Source organism: Lepisma saccharinum, chromosome 30, assembly GCF_977018435.1.
Source record: "Lepisma saccharinum chromosome 30, izLepSacc3.1, whole genome shotgun sequence".
Lineage (NCBI taxonomy): Eukaryota > Metazoa > Arthropoda > Insecta > Zygentoma > Lepismatidae > Lepisma > Lepisma saccharinum.
The window spans coordinates 30,006,344-30,027,962 of NC_139258.1; the positions used below are offsets into that span (position 1 = coordinate 30,006,344).

A 21,619-nucleotide genomic window follows, 5' to 3' on the forward strand; every position below is an offset into this window, starting at 1 on the left:
GTGGCGGCGATTTGGGGGGGGGGCGGGGGGGGGCAGTTGCTCCCTACTTTTTCCCCTGCACTATGGGCTCTTAATGCTAAGACTTGTCTTCCAAGAGAAAGTAAACTGTCTTTGCCCCCACGTTTTGACATCCAATCGCAGCCACTGCTTGTAATATTAATTTTGTCCATAAGATTGACCGAAAATGAGATTTTCTTACTAAATTTTAGTTGCACAATGCTACTGTATATAGTATTATATTACATTTCACTTTCTTAGGGCGACGATAACACCAAATAAAATTTTACCTTATAATTTTTATATTAGAATCAGAGAAATCTCTTATTTGCAATATTGAATATTGGAAGGAAATTGAGCGTGTAAATTTAATCTCAAATACCTAAACGATAAGGAAAGGATTTATTTTGTTGCCAGGGATATAAGTGAACGAGCAGAAGTTGATTGATTGGGTTTATTTCACTTCGCATTTCTGCCACTTTGGGCTAATCGCAATGATGAGGATGTGTGGTGATATGATTATATTTATGAAGGGACAACAACATGCACAAAGAACATTCATGCCCAGGTCGGGATTCGAAACCGGGACCCTTGCTGTGCTAACCGCTCCGCCACGGTGGCCGGGACTGAAGCCCCCCCTGAAATCCTACAAATATCTTAACTCAATGTAATTTTTATTGTTAATAACAGAAATAAAGTTATAACCACAGTAAGAACTGCATTACATCGAAAAAAAATTAGTGTATAGCTAATAGAGGAGCCAGGTTATAGTTTTATATTCTACCATTTAATCCAAAGAAGAAATGGATCCACAACTTCCAAAACTTATAGTTTCTTTGTGAGAGGTCACAGAATATACACTTTATGAGTAAAATTTACCACTAACTGTTAAAGCCTTTTTTTTGAACGATTGTGTAAAAGTAAATAACAAAATACAATAGCTATGATTTTCAGAACACTAACTGTACAAAATATAAGAAGAATAATGGACAACAATTGAGTTAGATATTCACTGATACGGTGGATTGAGTAGCAAAGTCTCCCCATTTATGTAATAATAACAAAACATTTGGATTAAAATTGGTATAATTTAGTAACTTATAATAGTTATTATTGTAAAATAATAATAATTATGGGGTGTAAGGGGTACCTTCCACGTAGGCGCCCAAAAGTCAACCTCACTTCCACGTAGTGCACCCTGGACTAAAGACTAACGAGGCTCTGGCGACTGGCCCCATGGCCAGTATAATTTTGTTTGTGTTGTCCTGTGTTTTGTCCTTATTTGTGCTGAGTGTTCTTTGCAGCCTCGGCTTTTAACAACAGTCAGAACATTTTAATCTTTTATGATTTTAATTAAGCAACGTTAGAGTTGTTACGTGTAACGGTAAGGGGCTGGACCCCGTATAGTGTGGCGGGTACAAAATAGCCTTAGTGCTGACGCACCCAAAAATTTTAAAATCAAATCAAATCAAATCAATAATAATTATAATTGTCATTATTATTTGTACTAATCAAGTCTATGACCTAACCCCCTCTACAAATATTTCTGGCGAGGCCCATGCTGAAAAGGGATGAGCCCCTCCGAAATAAAATTCTGGGTATGGGCCTGTCTTAAGTCCTGTTTTATAGTTCTTCATAATTGATCAAACGGCTGTCTATTATTTGCTCTGATATTTACACCTCGAAAGTAACGAGATAATTATATAACATGTGACAGTTACTTTTTCGGCTAACAGTAGCTCTGGCTTATTTTTTAAAAAAAATATTAACTGTAAGTCGTTGTAACGCATTATTTTTTTTCAAATAAGTAGTAGGGGAAAGCGGGGCAAGCCGGGGGAGCGGTGTAAGATGGGGGTATGGGGTGTTTTTGCCAAATAAATGGCGCTATTCATCTGATGTTCTTGGAACTTCATCAGCACATAGTACTACTCTTTGTCTGGACAGCCGCTGGTCTCAGTTCGAGACGGTGTTCCAGGAAGAACGGAATGCATGTACATTTTCCACCCTCTGTTGTAATAATTCGGCAAACCTTTTGCTGCTGTAAGTTACAGTGGGGTTATTATTGTGAACGCATGCTTATATTATCTGTCCAGTATGCTTTTCGGATATCATAAAACAGGTCATGTAGTTATTTTCAATTCACACATTTTGTGTTACGATCGTGTAACCTGATAATGTGACGTTGAGGCATGATGGGGTGGGGCATAAAGGGGTACTACCCAGTTGACAGTAATGTGTTTAATGAAACAGACTTCTTGCCTTCTGCAACAACCTAGGGATGGCCAGATCCGGATCCAGAATTTTCGCCATCCCTACAACAACCGACGTTCAGCATTAATCTCCCTTCCCATGCTGCCACAACAGAAACAGCTTCAAACCTTTAGGTTCAGCCTTCGACATTGCTGCTGAGGAACCAGCGTCATCCTCCTTTAAAGTTACAAATCCTCAATTAATTGTGCCTATTCCAAACGTAGATCAAGATAACAAAAGAAGATCTTTAAAACGACGTGGAAAGATAGCTCTCTTAACAGAATCACCTTACAGGGCAAAACAAACTCATTAAATAATGAAAGCAGTACCTTTGGTCGTTCCAAAGCCAAGAAACACAAACCCGACTCTACTGCCAGGATTTTTCTGATGAAGGTTGGATCAGGTGTCGTGTTTCTGCACGATGCGATGGGCGCATAAATTCTTGAGCAGGTGTGTCAAGCGAAGACGAAAACGCTGTTCATGTTTGCTGTTTGTGTGAAACTTAATTAATTGTTTGAGTAAGTTTACACAATTCTACAATTAAAACGTCCACTATTTCTATGATTATTATAACTTAATAATGTTACAATTAAGTAGTATGTAAAGCGAACAGTTAAGGTACCCCCACCCCGTCTTGCCCCGCATATGGGGCAAGACGGGGCAGAAGCTCTTTTATTAAATATATATATATATATATATATATATATATCACAATATATTCCAAATATTAGGCGTGTCTCTTCAGTTTTCACATTTTTTTAAATATTAACAAAGAACCAATAAAACTATTTGTGGCAATAAAAATCATATATGATTTCATTTTGAACTTTAAACATGTGGTCAAACATTAGTCAACCTGTCTTGCCCCGCCTTCCCCTAACTAAATTAAGGGTTAGTTTTACAATTACTTTCTTTGTGTTTTCGCATGAAAAGGAAATTTATTTAGCCACATATTAACATTAACTTCAACCATATGCTGGCCTGAAAGAATGGGTAAATCGGTAATTATTAAAATTGCAATAACAGGATCATACTTTTATTGCCAAAAATCCACAAATGCATGTATCCCAATCATACGATTTTATCATATAATCACATTAGTGCACTCAGCTCACTAAATAGTGTCGTATATAACTTTTTATATAGCATTTTTCTCCCAGGTGCAGTTCGACCTACATTATAATATTGCTTTTTAAGACTCCTGGGGTTCCGGGTTCGAATCCTTGCCTGGACATGGGTGTTATTTGTGAGTGTCATAAATTTCATCATACCATCATTCATCCTCATTTTCACGATTAGCCAACAATGGAAGAAAAACAAAGTCAAATAAACCAAATCAATCAATCGATTGAATTTAAGCATAATTTTCTATTACTTACGTTTAATTAATCTTTAATTGTTCTTAATGAAAGTGAAAGCTTTCCTAATTAATTTTTCAAAACGTTACAATGAGTGCATTATAATTTCTCAACATACGTTACAGAGTAGCTACTACTAAATTCGTTGAATGTACACCTATGGCATGTGAGTATAGGGTAAAGGTTGGTAATATTGTGACTATAGTAATATTGTGATAGTTGCTGTGTAAAATTGTAACAGTATTGCTAAGCGAGCTAGAAGTTTTCTCTCTGCTTACCTGCATTCCTCGAGAAGTGGAGCTGCAGTGAGAATAATGGTGTCTCGCAAGAAGAACGTATGCAAGAGCCAGTCTTCAAAGAAAATGAACATCACCAAAGAAAAGAGGTAAGTTGATACAAAAATGTTGTATTTAAGAGAAGTAATAACTGGTTCGATGCTATAAGTAATATCAAAATTAAATTCCTTGTGCTAATACTGCATATTTAGACGTATTTTTTTTCTGTGTGAGAATTCCGTTGTCAATGAGACATGTCCCTACTAGCAGCTTCAGCAGCTTCTGAACATCGCGTTCTTTCTTACAGGAGAGTATTGCAAGATTGAGCAGTGGAGGACGGAAAGGTTCGAAAACGGCGTGATTACGACCCCCGTAAACTTAAAGATGCCGTCAAAATGATAATTCATCATCATTGGACAATACCTAGGTATATAAGGCTTCAAAAGAGTTTGGGATTCCGTGGAGTACCCTCAAGCTCCATGTAAAGCAGCATACCTCGGACAGTTCTTCAGATGTAGAAATTGACATTCCTAAACTTGAGCGGCCATGTGAAGCAGGAAGGAAACAAGCCCGTGATCCTAAGGCGAAAATACCTATTCCCATGCATGAAGTAAAACAACGTGGAAGGCCAAGGAAAACCACCAGACAGTCGAACTTCTGACAACCGAACTTGCACCTTCTACAAGTAAGGGAAAAGTAGGTGATACGTTTTGTGGTGAGTGTTCTGGCTCCTATAATAATAATGTACATCTCAAAAATGGAGCTGAGTGGATTTAATGTGGTTTTTGTTTCGTATGGTACCACGAAATATGCGCCAACATTGAAGAATCTCCACAGTTCATGTGCAAGAAATGTGAGGATTCTGTGGACGATGATAGTGATTAAGAACAGAACTTGAATTTTGCCAAAACTTTTATATCAGACACTTAAAATATTACTACAGAAGTTTCTTGTTTTTTGTATTGATCAATTATGTGAAATGCATACAGGGTTTGGGTTTTTTAAAGTTTATCACAATATTACCATCACTGTCACAATATTACTCTATGATGTGGACATAAATATTTTAATTGAAAAATATTTAATGTAATTGTGCAGTGTGTTTCTTTGATAATGACATTACTTAATGAAGCTGTGTACATGTCTCCTGTCATTGCCAATTAGTTTTATCTTATTTAGTTTGGAAATAAATAGTGTTTTTCTTTAAAATATCACAATATTACCAACCTTTACCCTATAGGCTAATCTCCAACAGCCTCGTTGCTCAACAGTGTGGTTTTTACAAAAATGTTATTTGCCCCCCCCCAAAAAAAAATAATTAAACGTGAATCTTCATTTTCTAACAGAGTATTACTTTGAATTCTATTACATTTATATATTTTTTATATATTACATATTTTATACATAGAAATATAAGAGCTAAATTATAATTTTATGTAACGTAATGCTAATTTACTGGTGGTTATCGGTGAAAAGGACAAATCGCTTGCAATTCACGTGATGAAAGTATGTTATGAAATATTATTATGTCGATTGATTATTCACCTTAGGAATTACAATGATCCATGGTGTCGTCAATTACATGATACCATATTACACTGTTTATTACAATAGAGTACATTCTTGAGTGTTATACAGTTTATGATCCAATCCGATACATAATACATTTGAAGATAATGAGGGTATAAACATATATTCGTAACAATAAGAAGATTAACAGAGTAAACAGACATGTTTATCACTATTTATATATACGTAGGCCTATTAACATTAGTATGTTATGAAATATGTCCCCCAGCGACACCCTCAAAGAAACGCTTGCCTCCCCGCCGTCCTGGATTTAAAATGCTTCTCACTGGACTACTTTTCGGTGCCTTGTCTGAAGTTCACCCCGGTAAAACTATAGTCTCTTAGCTGCTAGGGTATACTTTTACAGTTTAAATACTTACACTGCAAAGCATGAAGATTTTGCCAATGATACACTCTCAGAACGTGTTGTCCTAAATTATGAAAGAAAACAGGCGAAAGTTACACAGTTTTCAGAACCGGTGTCTGACGTGATTATGTGAAAGAAGATAACAGAACGTGCCCCTAACTTGCCGAATATTCAGAAATCTAATATTAAATCTATTAGAATTAGCCTAACCTACCGCACACTTACAAGGAAAATGCATTTGAATATTTGCGAGTTGTATAAACCGTATCCTAGTTTCAAAACAAGGATCTTGCCAAAATCAAGCCAGAAACGACTCGTTCTAGTCATGTACAAGAACAAAGTGAAATTGTCAAAGAACCGACTGATTTGTATTAATACACAGTCCGATGTAGTACATATCAATAGAACGGGGGAACTAATCTCACACGAATGATTGTAGAGCAGTTTGTACAATATTGACTTAAAAATACCAGATGTAATCAATCACAAAATCATTATTATTTGAAGAATACAAAAAGTAAAATATAATATCCTATTCTGATTTTACAATTATAAAGAATTATTAATTTTGTTTCGAAGGAGAAAAGCGTGCAGTGTTAAAAAATACAGACACGTTTAAGCGATATTCTACCAGAAATTATATCAGGGTAAATTTTCTCAACATATAAATAAATTACACATTTTGTATCTCTTGCATATTGCAAACGTTTTGCTTTAGATTGATAATTTCAAGCAACAAATAATTAACAATACTTACCTTTCAGGTTTTTCCGTTTCTTTCACATCCTACATGGAATCTTTGTTCCCTCATTCTGTATTTACTGGATTAGTTTTTCTCTGGTAGCTTCATTTGAGTTTCAGGTCTTCAATGAATTAAAATGTCGGAGACAGTGTTGCTAAATCCTGCACCACGGAGTGCACTGCTTGCTACTAAACGCCACTTCAAGATGATTACTTTCTGGACTAGTTTCTGAACATACGCATTGTGCTTACCTTTTTAGTATTGTGGCTACATTCTGGATAAATTGTTTCACAACAAAATCTTGTTTACTAGTTACAACCGAAAAAATTCTGCGATTTTAGTAAAAACCATTGAACTGTAAAAATAACTCGAACGCTGATCAGTCACGTAAAGTGAAGCCACTTTTGCGATTACTTCCTCCTGGAAAGAAGAGAATGAAACGCAGTTCTCCTATAGCTGCCATTTATCCCTATAAAACACAATAAAATATGATATAGTCAATTTGTGCATTCAAAATTGAAAACAAATGTCTTCTTAACTGTGTATTAGCCGAATCAATCATTTCACGTAATTTATCTACTACTAAAAATGCTTAGCACGGCTCGCTCATGCTAGGCTTTTGAATACACTGATGGCCCATATGTTCATTAATATTCATTTCTTCCCCTGATATATTCGTGTAATGTGGATCAGTATCGGATACTTATCCTTCAAAAGAAAAAAATATATATTTATGGAGGAAAGAGGAAACCATTTTTTGTGGCAATTGCATATTTCATACTTTACGTCGTGTTTCTCCCTCCTTAGGCTAATCGCGATGAAGATAGTGAATGATTATTAGATGAAATTGACGAAGAGACACTAGCACTCATTTCAAGGTCAGGACTCGAACCCTTAACCTGTGATGGCGAAATACATAGTCGATGGCTCAACACCTTCGGCCACCGAGGTGGCAGGAGGAATGATTGCGAAAGAAAATATAAAGATAAATTCTACTGTTACGGTGTTGATAAACTTGCGGAAACTGAAGCACAATGCATTTTAGGATACTTTCAGGCCCAAGTGACACGCTTGGAAGTGAACCTTCGGTAGCCAATGCAACTTTTCAAACCTAAGAGACACGACAATCTGCAACTGTCGCTTATCGCCTACGTGTCATGCAGTGAATATTTTACTTTAGATTGAAGCAGGGTGGACAGAAGCGGTATATTGATAAATTAGGGGGCGGGGGAATAAGACATTATGTGAGTTTGTACAAATATATATTTCTACCTTTCTTTCTACCACTCCCGATTTTCTTCTTACATCTTCTCCGTTTCTTCTTTCCTCTCTTTTATGCCTTCTTATTTGTCTCTTTCTTTCTTATCATGTGTTATCTCTCTCTCTCCCTTTCTCATTCCATTCTTGAAATCTTTATCCTTTCTTGTCCATATAACGTACCTGAACCCAATATGACCTACCTGAGATTTGCGATTGCTTCCAATGGTCTACAGTCAGAAAGGTAAAACTAATGGTAAGGAACATTTCTGGGCGTTTACTGAAAATTGGAGTCAGTTCCAAATAGTAAATTAGGTGCAGTGAAGATTTTGTTAAAAAGTAACGTTTAGGCCATATGTACCCAATATGGCCTAGTAATATATTTTGTTCTTTCACATCAAAAAATACAACAGAAATTGTAAAGAAAGTACCACAATGTTATTTTTATAGATAGGTAAGTATATTGATACACTTCCTTTTTATTTACATAATGACATAATGAGATTACACAAATAAATAACTCATCTACAAACCAATAAACAAGCAAGTGACATGTCATAACTTGTCACCAGAAGCCATGGATTACACATCATAGTCGGGGCTAATGAAAGATCCTTCCTCATGCTTAGTGACTCCTACACACTCTACGTGAACATAAAAGTAACAAATGTCACATTTGCTTATGTCTTTCAGGATATATTCCTATGTAGGCCATATTGAGTCTACCTTACATAGTGTTCTTCTTGCCTTCGTTATAAACAAGACTTTAGATTAAAGTTTAAACTAAGTACATTGTTGTAACGTACAAATTATGAGCTATCATAATAAGGACTAGAGATATAAATATCTATCACTTGGAAGACGTAGTAAGTAATAACTTAGGGCAATATTAGATCACGTAGAACACAATCACGAGGTCCAGCTATTTTGCTTCTTTGTCCTCAAGTTACTGCACTATATGTACAGCCAACAGGTTCAATCACGTCATTCTGACAGTCTAAATGACATACTGAATTAACCTTGTAAGTACTTGGAAACAGCAAATAGGCCATATTGGTTACTAGGCCATATTGGGTTCAGGTACCTTATATTCCTCTTTTTCCCCTAATCTATCTCACATCTATGTTTCATTTTATTTCTTTTTAGTTGGACTACTAGACACTACTATCAGGCTGTAGCCAGGAACGGTTTTCACGAATAATATAAGTACCCCAGGCTGCAAAATAAATATAAGTCCAAAGATGGCACTGACGGCCTTACTCAAAGCAAGGACGCAGAACACTTCCCACCGGCAGTTGTGGTTGACATAGTTGAAACGGACTCGGTGAACTGCCGTGCCGAGTTTGCGGCATCATCCTGCTCACATCGCCAGGGAGATTAACCGCGTGAAGCATCATGACGATCATTGACTGTGTATCCCAGAGGCATCAGGCCATAGAAACTAGTCGATATTTTCTTCCATGCTAAGGAGCAGCAGGCAGAAATGAGAGAGTACGCTAAAAGATTAAATAATATCATCTCCCACATAAGTCCTTTAGGATTATCGATGCTGCTAGATGTCCTGAGTGCGAATCTCGTCAGGTACTGCTCCGATGGAGTTTCTGGACTACTCTCTATGCTAGCGACGCTACTACTTCCTAATTCTGTGCAGTTTCCGTCGTTCGAGTCATAGTTGCAGACTTCCCAGTTGATCTGGTGTAGAGGAAAGTACGCGAAGATTGATTGATTTGCTTTATTTTATTTCGCTTTTTGTGCAACTTTCGGCTAATTTGCGAAGATGGGGGATGAGTGAATTGATGCCCAGGCCAAGATTCGAACCCGGGACCTAGTGTTGCCCACGAGACGAGACTGGCCTGTCTCGTCTCGTGGAAAGGCTGTGAAATGCTGTCTCGTCTCGAAAATATTCGTTTGTCTCGGGACACATGATCAATCTCGTCTCGTCTCGAATTTTTAAAAGCCTGTCCCGTCTCGTCCCGTGGGCAACACTACCGGGACCCCAGGCGTCGTAGCGCAATGTGCTAACCACTCCGCCACGGGGGCCGGCCAATCACCCGCATGTTTGTTTGATTGATTGATTTGTTGTATTAAGTCCACTTTATGCACATTAAGGCTAATGGGGACTGGACCTACAGTTTAAAGTGAGATCCGAACCACTATGTGCCTCCACCGGGTATCGAACCCGGGACCCCTTGATTACAAGGCGACGACGCTACTACTGCTCCATCGGGGAGGCATCCCGCTTGTGAACTCCGACACAACAGTCTCTAGGTGGAAAACTGGTAATCCACAAACGATCTTGAGGAGGTAGGGAATGAGGAAGGCTCCTCCTTTTTGAACGTAGCAGAGGTAAGGGAATCTCCACACACTTCCGATGCCCATGCAAGGGGTGAGGCAGTAGAAGACATTTTCCATCCTCTTCAGATACTTCTTCTGCTTCACCAGGGTGTGCGTCGGGCTTCATCAACCGATGTGACGAGTATTCTGCAGTATTCGAAGCTCAAAGATTATGGAACGTGAACAATCGCTGATGAAGTACTGCTCGACGACGGAATCGAACTTGACTGATGTCTGAACCTCCTCTTCCTCGTTCTCATCGTCGAGCTTTGCAGTGAACTTCCGTGCTAGGCTTTGAGAAGGGTTCGCGTCAGCTGATGGCCCAGCCTCATCGCCGCTCGTAAATAGAACCCGGGACAAAACGGGGTACGTTACTTTCAATTTTAACAAAAATTACACTATTAAATTTAAAACGATAAAAAATTAGTAAATTTCTGGCATGGGAAGGAAGGGTAAAGTGGCCAGTGCGGGCAAAGTGACCATGTGAGTTTTCTTCGCTGCATAGCGCTTCCGCCACGCGGGAGCCGGGCGAAACAGTCGCCACGGATGCTGTCAGTGTTGTCTGTGACTTTGAAGCGGGAGGCTGCACTTTCGTAGATGTGAACTCATTTTATTGTTTTTTCGCAAGCATGATTTTAGCTAAGTGGTACAAATTGTTGATTATAGCTAAATAATAGTAAGTGTTATAATTATATGCTCTTGCGCTGTTTGATCAGCGTGAAATAACTTTTTAAATGGTGTGTGTTTGAAAACGCTAAGTCATGTAGGTTAGACGTTAGACAACAGTTTTTGTAATGGCGTCATTCCAGGCAAAGTGGCCACGAAACAGACAGACTCGAAAGGCAATGAAGGATGGATTAGATGTTTAAAATGTAAGAAGTGGGCACATGGAGAGTGCGTCGGTTGTGACGAAGAAGATGATGAGTTTGAGTGCGAATTTTGCAAATAGGCCTACGCCTAATCCTTTATTGATAGACTATTAATTACGAATTACTATTTACTTTATCTTGTAAAGATTTCATACTTAAGATAATACTTAAAAAACATAATACATATTCTTAATGTGTATTACTTCAGCTTGTGTTGATTAAATACACACACTGAATCAATGTAATTTGTTCATTTACCTATGCAAGTAAAATGGAAAGGGGCTTGCCCCTTTACCCAACCTAGGCGGGCAAAGTGGCCACTTCGTACTTTTTTAAAAAAAGTAACGTGTACATTTCTAAACAACAAGAATTTAAAAAAATAAAATAGAAATTGGAAGTAAAGTTATTATACTTACTATTGGTCTATGTTTCTATAACTTTGCTGATTAAAAAGGTATGATAAGAATTCATCAAACCTTAGAGTGGCCACTTTACCCTTCCTTCCCCTACAAACTTTTATAACCACAAAAAGGTATAAGAAGGTAAAGTTCCCCATGCATATAGCACTGCCATGAAGGCACATTCAGGGGATGTGGGGCAAGGGCCCCACACATTCTCGATCTCGTTCATTTTGGAGTTGATGTGATCAGCATCAGGCTCCGATCGCCTTTACGCCCCAGGTACCCATTGATTTGAGGCTGGGTGAGCCCCAGAGCCGCTTTATACGGGGACAAAGCCGGAAAAATTCCGACTATAAATCACCTACCCCGGGAACCACAATAGAAGTACATTGAAAAACTTTAAATGGATGTTATTTTTAAAATATATAACAAAACTATGCAAATTGTCTCTTTGCTTTTTGAGTGGGGTAGAACGGGGTGTGGTAGCATGTAAAAAGTCAGTTTTATGATGCATACAATTCACAAGTTAGTACTGCTTCGTCATCTTCAACACCGTCTATACCAGCACACGAATTCTGTGACCACTTTTTACATACAAAATCCGACACCCAGCCTTCCCATCGAAGTCTCCACAGTAAAGACATGTCGTATCTTTCTGATCATCATCTTCACGTGACTCTAACTCTTCTAATAGAGGCTTCTTCTTCATCAACTTATTTCCAATTGTTCCATATTTTGGTTCTTGGAAAAGTTTTTCTTTTCTCTTTTCTTTCTTTAATTTGAGATGAGGCAGAATGGGGTACTGTAACCGATCCTGATCTACCCATTCTGTCCTGGGGTGTTGCTGCTTGGCTACGGTAACTAAAATCAGTAATAACTTCTGTTTTATAATAACTATTTATCATAATATAGAGCTAAAACTATTGGGATTTATCTCCTACAATTGTTAGATAATACGTAGATACATAGTATTAACACAATTCGGCTTACCTGCAAGCAGATGTTCTTCAAAATTATAAAAATTCATAAAAAGGATGTGCAATGGTTTAACGCAGTTTTCTAAAGATAAAAGTTCGCAGTGTCAGGTCTTTCTCGGAACTATAGGAAATTTGGTCCTTTCACGTTTTAGGTAACTTGCCTCGTCCGCCAGAAGATCTCCGAAATCTTTTGTCTCCTACAAGCACTGATCAGCCCGACCCCACAGGTGGCCTGACTTCTGTAGTAAATATTGCTTAAAAATGAATTCTCGTGTAAGTGAAGTGACGGTGATAATAAATCGTTCTACTCATACTGTAGAATTTGTAAAGCATTCTTATAATTTTGAATATCTACACTGTTAATTTCTACATGTGCCTGTTGAATTAATTTAATTGTCTCGTTGAGCGGCCAGACCATCAGTTGATTTGTCCAATTTACGTGAACTTTAATAGCAGAAAATTTCGAAAGACAAAATATAGTACACATTATTCAATAAATAATGTTATATTTTTAGTATGTAAATGTTAAAGCTCACAAGTTGATTGTGCTGTATGAAAATCGCTGTAGAATTTCGAATTTCTTTACTGTCTACCGTAGTACTTCCGGTCAACAATGGCCTCCAGGAGAGTCCTGTGAAATCTGAATGCCCAAGCCTTTGTTACGGTGTAAACAAATCGTCCCGTTTGTAGTGTGTTCCCGAGTTGTGTGGTACAAATTATGAACGCTACAAGTCTTTATGTATCTACTTGCAGGCTAGTATTACAAGCCGATACAGAAGATCAATCAACTTGGACAGATCTATATCGTCTTGTTCCCTACTTGCGGCAATCCTTATCGTGCACAGTTTGTGGTAATTTACTAATAGAACCTTATACACCAACTGAAACAAACTGCCAACATCATGTATGTAAAGCTTGTAAAGGTGGTAAGAAGAACTTGAAACCTTCGTGTAGTTGGTGTAAAGACTATGAAAAATACGTTGAAAATGTACAGTTGAGAATTCTTTTACAGTGTTACAAAAAATTGTGCGAATATGTTACAAGTACGGCTATATATCGCAAATTGACATCGGTGACAACAAACGGTGGAACATGTAGCTTAATGGACCTTATTCAAGAAGGGACAGGGTTCAAAGATGAATTTAAAAGCAATGCAGGTCTTTCAAAATCAGCATATAGCATTTTACCGTGTGTTTACACAACAACCAGCACATCAACACAAACACAAATTGCTGCAGGAACGCCACCACCCAACTTGGATTCACCGATTAAAACAGTATCAAATGGTTCATCCCTTTATTCTGTTATGTACGCTAGTGGAAACAAAATAACGATAAAAAGAAAAGCCCCAGGAGATAGCCCAAGTGCAGCTGACTATTTAGAAAGCGAAGTAAGTTTTAAAAAACCTAAAGTCAAACCACCCAAACCAAAAGCTAAGAAGAAAGGTTGTCGCTGTGGTAATGCAACAGCAACACCAGGAAAATTAACTTGTTGTGGACAGCGATGCCCATGTTATGTTGCAGCACAAGCTTGCCTTGAGTGTCGGTGTAGAGGGTGCCGAAATCCCCATAGACCCGGTGGGAAAAAAGTCCGACCCCATATACCAGAACTTCATAGCATCCAACTTCACATCCCAACACCTACACATGACACTCATGACACATCCCCAGTTCTTCAGCAGCAACCATACCAGCACCAGTTCCAATCAACTCAACAGCTTCAGCATGATATGGCACAGACTCTCAATACAGCTATACCTCTCCAAGTTTTAGGGGTTCATACCCAGTTGGTACGAACATCATCTCTCTACAACCCTACTAGCACCCTGAATTTGCAAACTATGTCCAGTGTTGTACCTGCTGCATTGTTGGTTGGTGATGAGAAGTCGTCGTCGAACTCAAATTCAGACAACAGTGATGTGGACGTTGATGTGTAAGGTATTATTACTATATTTATATTGTTAAGCTTATATTTACATTGCCATGTTATACTTATGGCAAATACTTGGCCATCCTCACATTAGCTTATCACTGGGGTAATGCATTGATAGTCGTAGGGTAAGAGTTCCGATTGTGCAGTGGTTTATACAAGTTAACAGAATTATGAGGAAGATATTTTGAAAGTTTAAAGTAAGTTTCGAGTTTGGAGAAACAAATATTCACCTCTTGAAGTCGCAGAAATTATTTGTGAGAAATTATTAGTTGGGAAAAGTAGGTTTTGCAAGTGATCACAATTCTAAGGCAATCAAATGTAACAATCATAATGTACTAAAAATTAATAAATAACCAAACTAAGCACATAGGACCATCAAACTCAACCCACTCAAGCAACTATATAGGAGCATTACATAATCAGAACTTGGATCCCATAGCTAGAAAGTATGCTGAATGTGTTTTTCCTAATTTGAATATGTATGCTACTGAAATAACTTAATGCGACCTTTATTAAGATAGGCATTTAGTTCATATTTTAATACCTTGTATCATAACAGCTTTTTTTTTTTTTGTTTTAACTTGATGCTTTTGAATGTGAATATGAATATTTAGTTACATGATGCTACCAAAAAGTAGGAGCATTACATCGCATGGCTCAGAACCCATAAATTAGATTTTTTGGTAACACTTTACTATACCGGAGACGGATTTCTTCAAATTTACAGGAGAAAGTACTTAAGCAAATCATTTTCTGTAGCGTTGTTGATGTTCGGGAATGTAGTTTTGATCCATTTTAATGCGAATGTATGTGGTTTTCTACGAAAATCTATTTCCGACATGCTATTGCTGCTGCTACAAGATGATGTGTCGAGGATGCATCGTGAAGTTGTTGCCGTGTGTGTAAGATGCCATGGAATTTGTAATTCCGATGTTGTCCGTTGATTGATTGATTTAGTTTATTTTACTTTGAGTTTTGTGCCTCTTGGCTAATTTGCGAAGATGGGGATGACGAAATTGATGAATGGACATTCACAAACTACCAAGCCCGACCGGGATTCGAACCCGGGACCCTTGGCATCGCAGCGCCCTAGCTTACCCATGCTGTACACTTTTTTAATCACTAAAATTCAAGAAACCATTTTGTTATTGAATCACTGCATCCTTTGTACATTATATGTGCAGTTATTTATTACTTAATTATAATAATTACAACAATTACTATAATGAAAAATAATAACCAATTATTGCAAGAGTGTCGCATACATACTTTACCATTCACTAAAACTCACAATAAGCCATAAACGTTTTCATTAATGCAGTTGTTTATTGATTATAATTTTAAAAATTACGATCATTACCAGCCAATTGTAGACTGTTACTGGCACGAGTGTCTCGAATGACATGCATTCAAAGATGGCACCTGATAGACCCACCAAGTGCATTTTGCCTCCTATTTATATGACATTTATGTTTTTATGAACAAAAGTAATACAGAAAAATTGGGAACAATGTGATTTATTTTCATTTTTTTTAATTATGAAAAATTTCCGTTGAAACATTGAAACAATAAAGGTAATGCCTGACAGCCCCCCCTTGTGTGAGCTAGGGTTAATAGAGGTAATATGGGTGGTTTAACATACATCTAGTGTAAGTTCTAGGGTACACTGTAGCAATTTTTTCTATGGAGATTCCTGAAAAGAATAATTAACAGCATTGGTTAAATGCATGAGCAATATATTTCTTGATGTGGAAAAAGTGCAATGTATACATCATTCTTGTATTATTAGCAAAAAGGCTGGTATGTGTGTGTGTCCTCCTTGGAAATTACATTCCATTTTTTTATTGATAGATTTTGATGTTTTATTTAACAAAATTTGATTCAAGATGTAAAAATTATGGTAAAATTTTAGTATCCGCAAAACGTATTTCTTCAATTTTACAGGAGAAATTACTTACCAAACTGACTTTCCGTACACTTTTGAAAGGTCGTGGAAGTGTTTTTTCCCATCGCTTAATTTATATCGCCGGTAAATCATGTATTTTTCAAGATTAATGTCTCTCCGATGTCTCTATGTCCTTTTACCACGTGAACCAAATGCTGCGTGCGTTCGATGATGTAACCTCCAGTCAGTGTTTCCAACCATGCCATTTTTGCAAGAACATCAAAATTTTGAGGATGACAATTTTAACTATGTTTACCTAACCTAACTGAACCTAACCTAACCTACAAGTACTGCGTGGCAGACTATTTTTGTTAATTTTCCCCTTGTATCCTACGTGTTTTTAAGTAATAGACTTGTACACACTGGTGCAGTGGTTGTCACCTGCTTGGCATTTTCTTCCAATTTTTGAAGCTCTCATTGGCTAAAACAGAGAAAAAATATGGCAATGGAAAATTTGCATGGTAATACTTATGCATCCAACTGTGCAAGATGTCTCTTCTTGAAAAGTCATCTTGTTACTAAAAATGTTATGCTTTACACATGTTAAGGAATACAAGTAGTCTCAATGCGTATTATTATTTTGTATTTTGTGTCAGAATATATTAAGGTTTTCAAAATCTTAACTACTGCAATTCTAGTTGATTCCCTTATTGAAATCTGACATTAGGGCCATAACAGTGGCATAGTGGTTCTGGGGTTGATCCCTGGGGGAGGCACATTGCACAGTAGTTCTGATCCCACTTTAAACTGTAGGTCCTGATTAGTCCATTTCAGCATACATTGAATGTAATAACCTATGACAAACATTTTTTGGTACCAGTTTGATATAGGGAAAACACATTTCACTCATTCATTTCGTCATTTTTTACATTCGTACTTACCTATTATGCATTCCGAAACATTCTTCAAGGTGTGATTTTGCTTTTTTTCACGAAAATGGCTTAAATTTTCCACATATCGAGTAATTATTGTTCGTTCCTCTTTCGCTTGTGTTACACACAATATGGCTGGCAAATCTTGACTAGCGTTGTCTATCATCACTGCATATGCAGTGTTTCCAACTCTTCACCGAAAAATTCCTACTTTCGTGTTACAGATTTTGTATTTTTTCTGGGTTCGAAAACCCCACGAACCATGCATGCGTAGCCCCACACACCATTTATAGATAGCCCCACGAACCATTTGAATAGTCCCATGAACCATGCACGGATAGCCCCACAAACCGTTCATAAACAGCCCCACGAACCATGCATGGCAAGGTTAGGTTAGGCAAACATAGTTAAAATTGTCATGTTCTGGCAAAACAATGGCATGGTTGGAAACACTGACCGGGGGTTACGTCATCGAACGCACGGAACATTTGGTTCACATAGTCGAAGGTAATGGAGGCAAGAGCTTTTGTGCATCGGAGAGACATTAATGTCGAAAAATACATAATTTAGCAGCCAAATAAATTCGAAGGGAGAAAACACTTCCACGACCTTTCAAAAGTCTACAGAAACTCGGTTCCGTAAGTACTTTCTCCTGTAAAATTGAAGAAATGTCTTTTCCCTATATCAAACTGTTACCTTATTTTTAACCTGATGGACACTCGTTTATTAGGTAAATAATAATCAGTCCAATCCCTAATAACCATAAAAACTAGGGCTGAGCCAATATTGATGCTGATGTATTGGTACTGGCCAATCCCAGTGGTATATCAGAGCCTCCCTGATGGTGCAGTGGTAGCATCGTCACCTTGTGTACCACGTTTGTTACAACCTGTCCCGCTTCCTGCACTAGCTGATTGCTGGCTTTTCTAGCATAAACCGTACTGCGCAAAAGCCAGGCAGCAAATTGAAATACACAATGTGGCAACAGTGCCTACGTAAGCGCCTCTCTTCTGGTTTCCATTCACTCCTCCCAGCCCAGCAGATGATCTTTTCCATGTTTCTCATTGGCACTGAAAGTGTCGAGTGATTGCTAGCGTGGGAAATGGGGAAAGTTCTAACGAATGCGGTATAATCTATGTATCCTGGGTTCGATACGTGGTGGAGGCATATAGTGGTTCGGTTCCCACTTTAAAATGAGGGTCGAGTCCCGATTAGTCTTACATGTGGACTTAAAAAAACCAGTGGTATATCTGCCGATACTTTTCCGGTGCTTTGGTCTTTCACAGGGTCTGCAATATGCTACATGTCATTTTCTAATTATCCTGGACATTTTGCAAATTTGAAATTTTCATTTATTTTGCACCAACAGTGTTGAAAAAATTGATTTTGTGCGTAGCATTATTTCAATATTTTGATGTAAAATCAAGCTGCGGTAGCTCAGTCGTTAGGGCATCTGACTACCATGTGATAGACCCGGGTTCGATCCCAGCGGGGGAGAACCGGGATTTTTTCCACCTGCTCAAGTGGCTCCGGCACCCACCCAGTGTTGTATAAAGTGGGTACCTGGAAGGAACTCTTTAAAGGCAGCCAGGGCCGTGGTGCTGATCACATCACCCCCAGCTCGGCCTAGATCAAGAAAGTGTGAGGCCCTAAACCCACACCCCCTATACGCCTTCATGTTGTGCAAAGCACAAGGGAGCACTTCACTTTTTTTTTTTTTTTTACAAGTTTATGCATATAATTCGAGTACAATAATATGAATCAATATTTTGAGCAACTTTTGTTACAAATTATATGCATCGGTATCAGTAGGAATCTAATAACAACTATAAATAATTACTTATTTTCTGCACATGACAGTGAAACCCCGATTTTATGTTCCCCGCATTATACATTCAATCTTGATGGTCCCAACATAGCAAAACATTACGAAATTTTCCTTGATTTCACATTTTCCTGCATATTAGTTTTTGATCTTGGTCCCCTGAAAAATGTAAAATCGAGGTTCCACTGTATTTCTCTTTATTACATTGCAAATGTAGTAGAAGATAACTTGTCCTATTTTTTATTTTTCCAGAGACACTTTAGGATACAACTCTGCGTGCAGTGCAGTGTGGTGAACTTTAGCTTTGTAGCATTGATGAACAAGATACAGAGTGAATGTCTGACATAAATAGAAGTGTGTGTGATGACTATAGTGTGGATGTGATTCACAGCTCCACCGCGCAAGTGAGATAACTTTCATGGTATCTTGTGTTCATTGTGACGTAGCTTTCATCGGTTACCATGGGTAGTGATGTGAAGCTTTTAATTCTGAAGAAATATATTTTTTGCAGCATTATATGTATACATATAGTGTTCTTACTTCTACTTTTTTTTTAAAGAAAAATAGAAAATGAATAATATTTTATAATCTGTTTAACTGTTGTCTACGTATTAGATGTACATTCTCAGTTTGCTAATTTTTTTTTATTTTTTATTTGGAAGTAAAATTAAAATCTATTTGACAATTGCATAAAATGCTGCATATTGGCATTTCTTTTTGACCTTCCTTTGATATAAGAAGTAATTGTTCTCTCATTTGATTTTTGCAACAAATGATGTGAGGTTCTTCTCTTAGTGCAGTTTTTAATTGATTTTATTGGAATTTAATTAGATCATAGAGAGATCTATAGCAGTAGAAATAGGACAGGTTTGCAGTCGCAAGCAGAAAAAAATTCCTAGTCTTTGTTATTAGAGTAGATATTATAATTTTTTCCATGTGGTTATAATGGAAGTTCTCTCTACTCTGAACAAGTTCTTAAAAGTGTGATAACGGTGATATTTCAGAAAAAAATATTTTTTCATTATCAGTAATAATGAAATGTTAAAAGCTCCTAAGCATAACACTGTTCTAGTTTTGAGCATTTATTATCCTTGTAGGATACTTTGTAACTGAATGTAGCATTATACAGAGGGTGTTATTTCTGTATGTAGAACCTATTGGTAATCTTACATGTAAAAAATGAATGCATTGTACACTAAATTGAAAGTTTTGGTTGGAAAAATTGTTTTGCATATTTCAATGGTTTTAAAGGATATTTCAGTGCATTTTTTAAAATAATTGCCATGGAAACCTTATTTTAATTTTTCTATTTATTGAAGCAGTAAACGGATCATACAAGTGAGAATCATTGTTTAATTTGTTGCACCAGAAATGCACACAATTCATAAAAATTAGGGATGGGACACATTAATCGATACTCTATTGGTATTGGCTGATATAGGTGTATCGGTAAAAATACCGATTACTGATATATACCTATAAATATCTTGCATTATAGTGAAAAAATCTGTGTTGTTTTAATTTTTATGCAACTTCTTTTGCATTGCAGTCACCTGGAAACACACATTTATTAAGGGAATCAATGATCAGTTCTTCAAGGAACATTGGGAACTTTATATTGGATTGGTAGAATATCAGTTATCGGTATCGATAAACTTTATATCAGTACTTTATCGGTATCAGCCCATCCCTAATATAAATGATGCAAGGAAAGAGGAGGAAATCCTGAAGTGTAATGATGGTGAAAAAGAGTAAATTCAATAACAATCAAGAGTACTTACTTGAAGGATGATCCTCTATTTCAACAGCTTCCCGTTTTCAAGAAGAGACATCTTGCACAGTTGGATGCATAAGTATTACCACGCAAATTTTCCATCGCCATATTTTTTTTCTGTTTTAGCCAATGAGAGCTTCAAAAATTGGAAGAAAATGCCAAGTAGGTGACAACCACTGCACCAGTGTGTACAAGTCTATTACTTAAAAACACATAGGATACAAGGTGAAAATTAACAAAAATAGTCTGCCACGCAGTACTTGTGCATCCCACAGAAAACACATGCATAAAATAAATGATAGTTTGTAGATGGCACCAGTGTATAAACTTCCTGACAGACATAAATTATACACTGTGGCACCATCTCCAAACTCACTTCCGTTTTGTATGTGGGTACAAGGTCTATCTTGTTCTTGAAAACTGCAAACCTATCGACATTTAGGATCTTAAATCAAATAAGTATTCTAATGTGTTACTGAACTACTATTTTATCATATACAGTAGGTGCCTTCTAGTTCGGCCACCTCGGGACCGAACCCTAGGCTGAACGAACCTAAGTAATGCAAAAAAGACCAATAAATACTATAAACGGTACGGCCATACATTAAAATTAGTTATATGGTAGTTTAAACCATGTTTAAGTGTATTTTACTGTACAAAAAACAAACTACATCTGGCCTACTTAGTACTTATCGACAACATGATGTTTTTCTCGTCAGGTGTAGTCTACTTTCTTTACCTTCACTCACAAATGCAACTGTTGATAGCTGGTTCATTAAGTATGAAAATGAAATGAAAAACACAATGGTATAAACACTGTCACTAATTTATGAGACAATAAAAAAAGTAAATGCTGTACAGTATATGCGCTCTAG

The 21,619-nt window shown here is 37.2% G+C and overlaps 2 protein-coding genes across 3 annotated transcripts in view; one reads left to right on the forward strand and one right to left on the reverse strand.

Moving 5' to 3' along the window:
* Positions 1-6,677, reverse strand: part of LOC145981962 (guanine nucleotide exchange factor DBS-like) — a 531,521-nt gene extending 524,844 nt beyond the window's left edge. The window contains exon 1 of the mRNA XM_083115466.1: positions 6,574-6,677. The gene's annotated coding sequence lies outside the window, so the exon portion shown is untranslated. The remainder of the gene's footprint in view (positions 1-6,573) is intronic.
* A 6,335-nt stretch (positions 6,678-13,012) lies between these two features.
* Positions 13,013-20,315, forward strand: msl-2 (male-specific lethal 2). Of its 2 annotated transcripts, none has more exons than XM_083115321.1 (2): positions 13,013-14,333; positions 19,223-20,315. In XM_083115321.1, exon 1 carries the CDS (start codon positions 13,115-13,117, stop codon positions 14,330-14,332), a length of 1,218 nt encoding a protein of 405 aa, XP_082971447.1. In that variant the 5' UTR covers positions 13,013-13,114; the 3' UTR covers position 14,333; positions 19,223-20,315. The 2 variants fall into 2 exon arrangements, with proteins under 2 accessions (XP_082971447.1, XP_082971446.1); XM_083115320.1 differs by having other exon boundaries at positions 13,013-14,328.
* Positions 20,316-21,619: the final 1,304 nt, after the last annotated feature.

Excerpts from the sequence above, each read along its gene's own strand:
- msl-2 (XM_083115320.1), top strand. The coding sequence starts at position 13,115 with ATGAACGCTACAAGTCTTTATGTATCTACTTGCAGGCTAGTATTACAA. Across the intron at positions 14,329-19,222 it reads AGTGATGTGGACGTTGATGT|AGACACTTTAGGATACAACT; the intron begins GTAAGGTATTAT and ends TTATTTTTCCAG.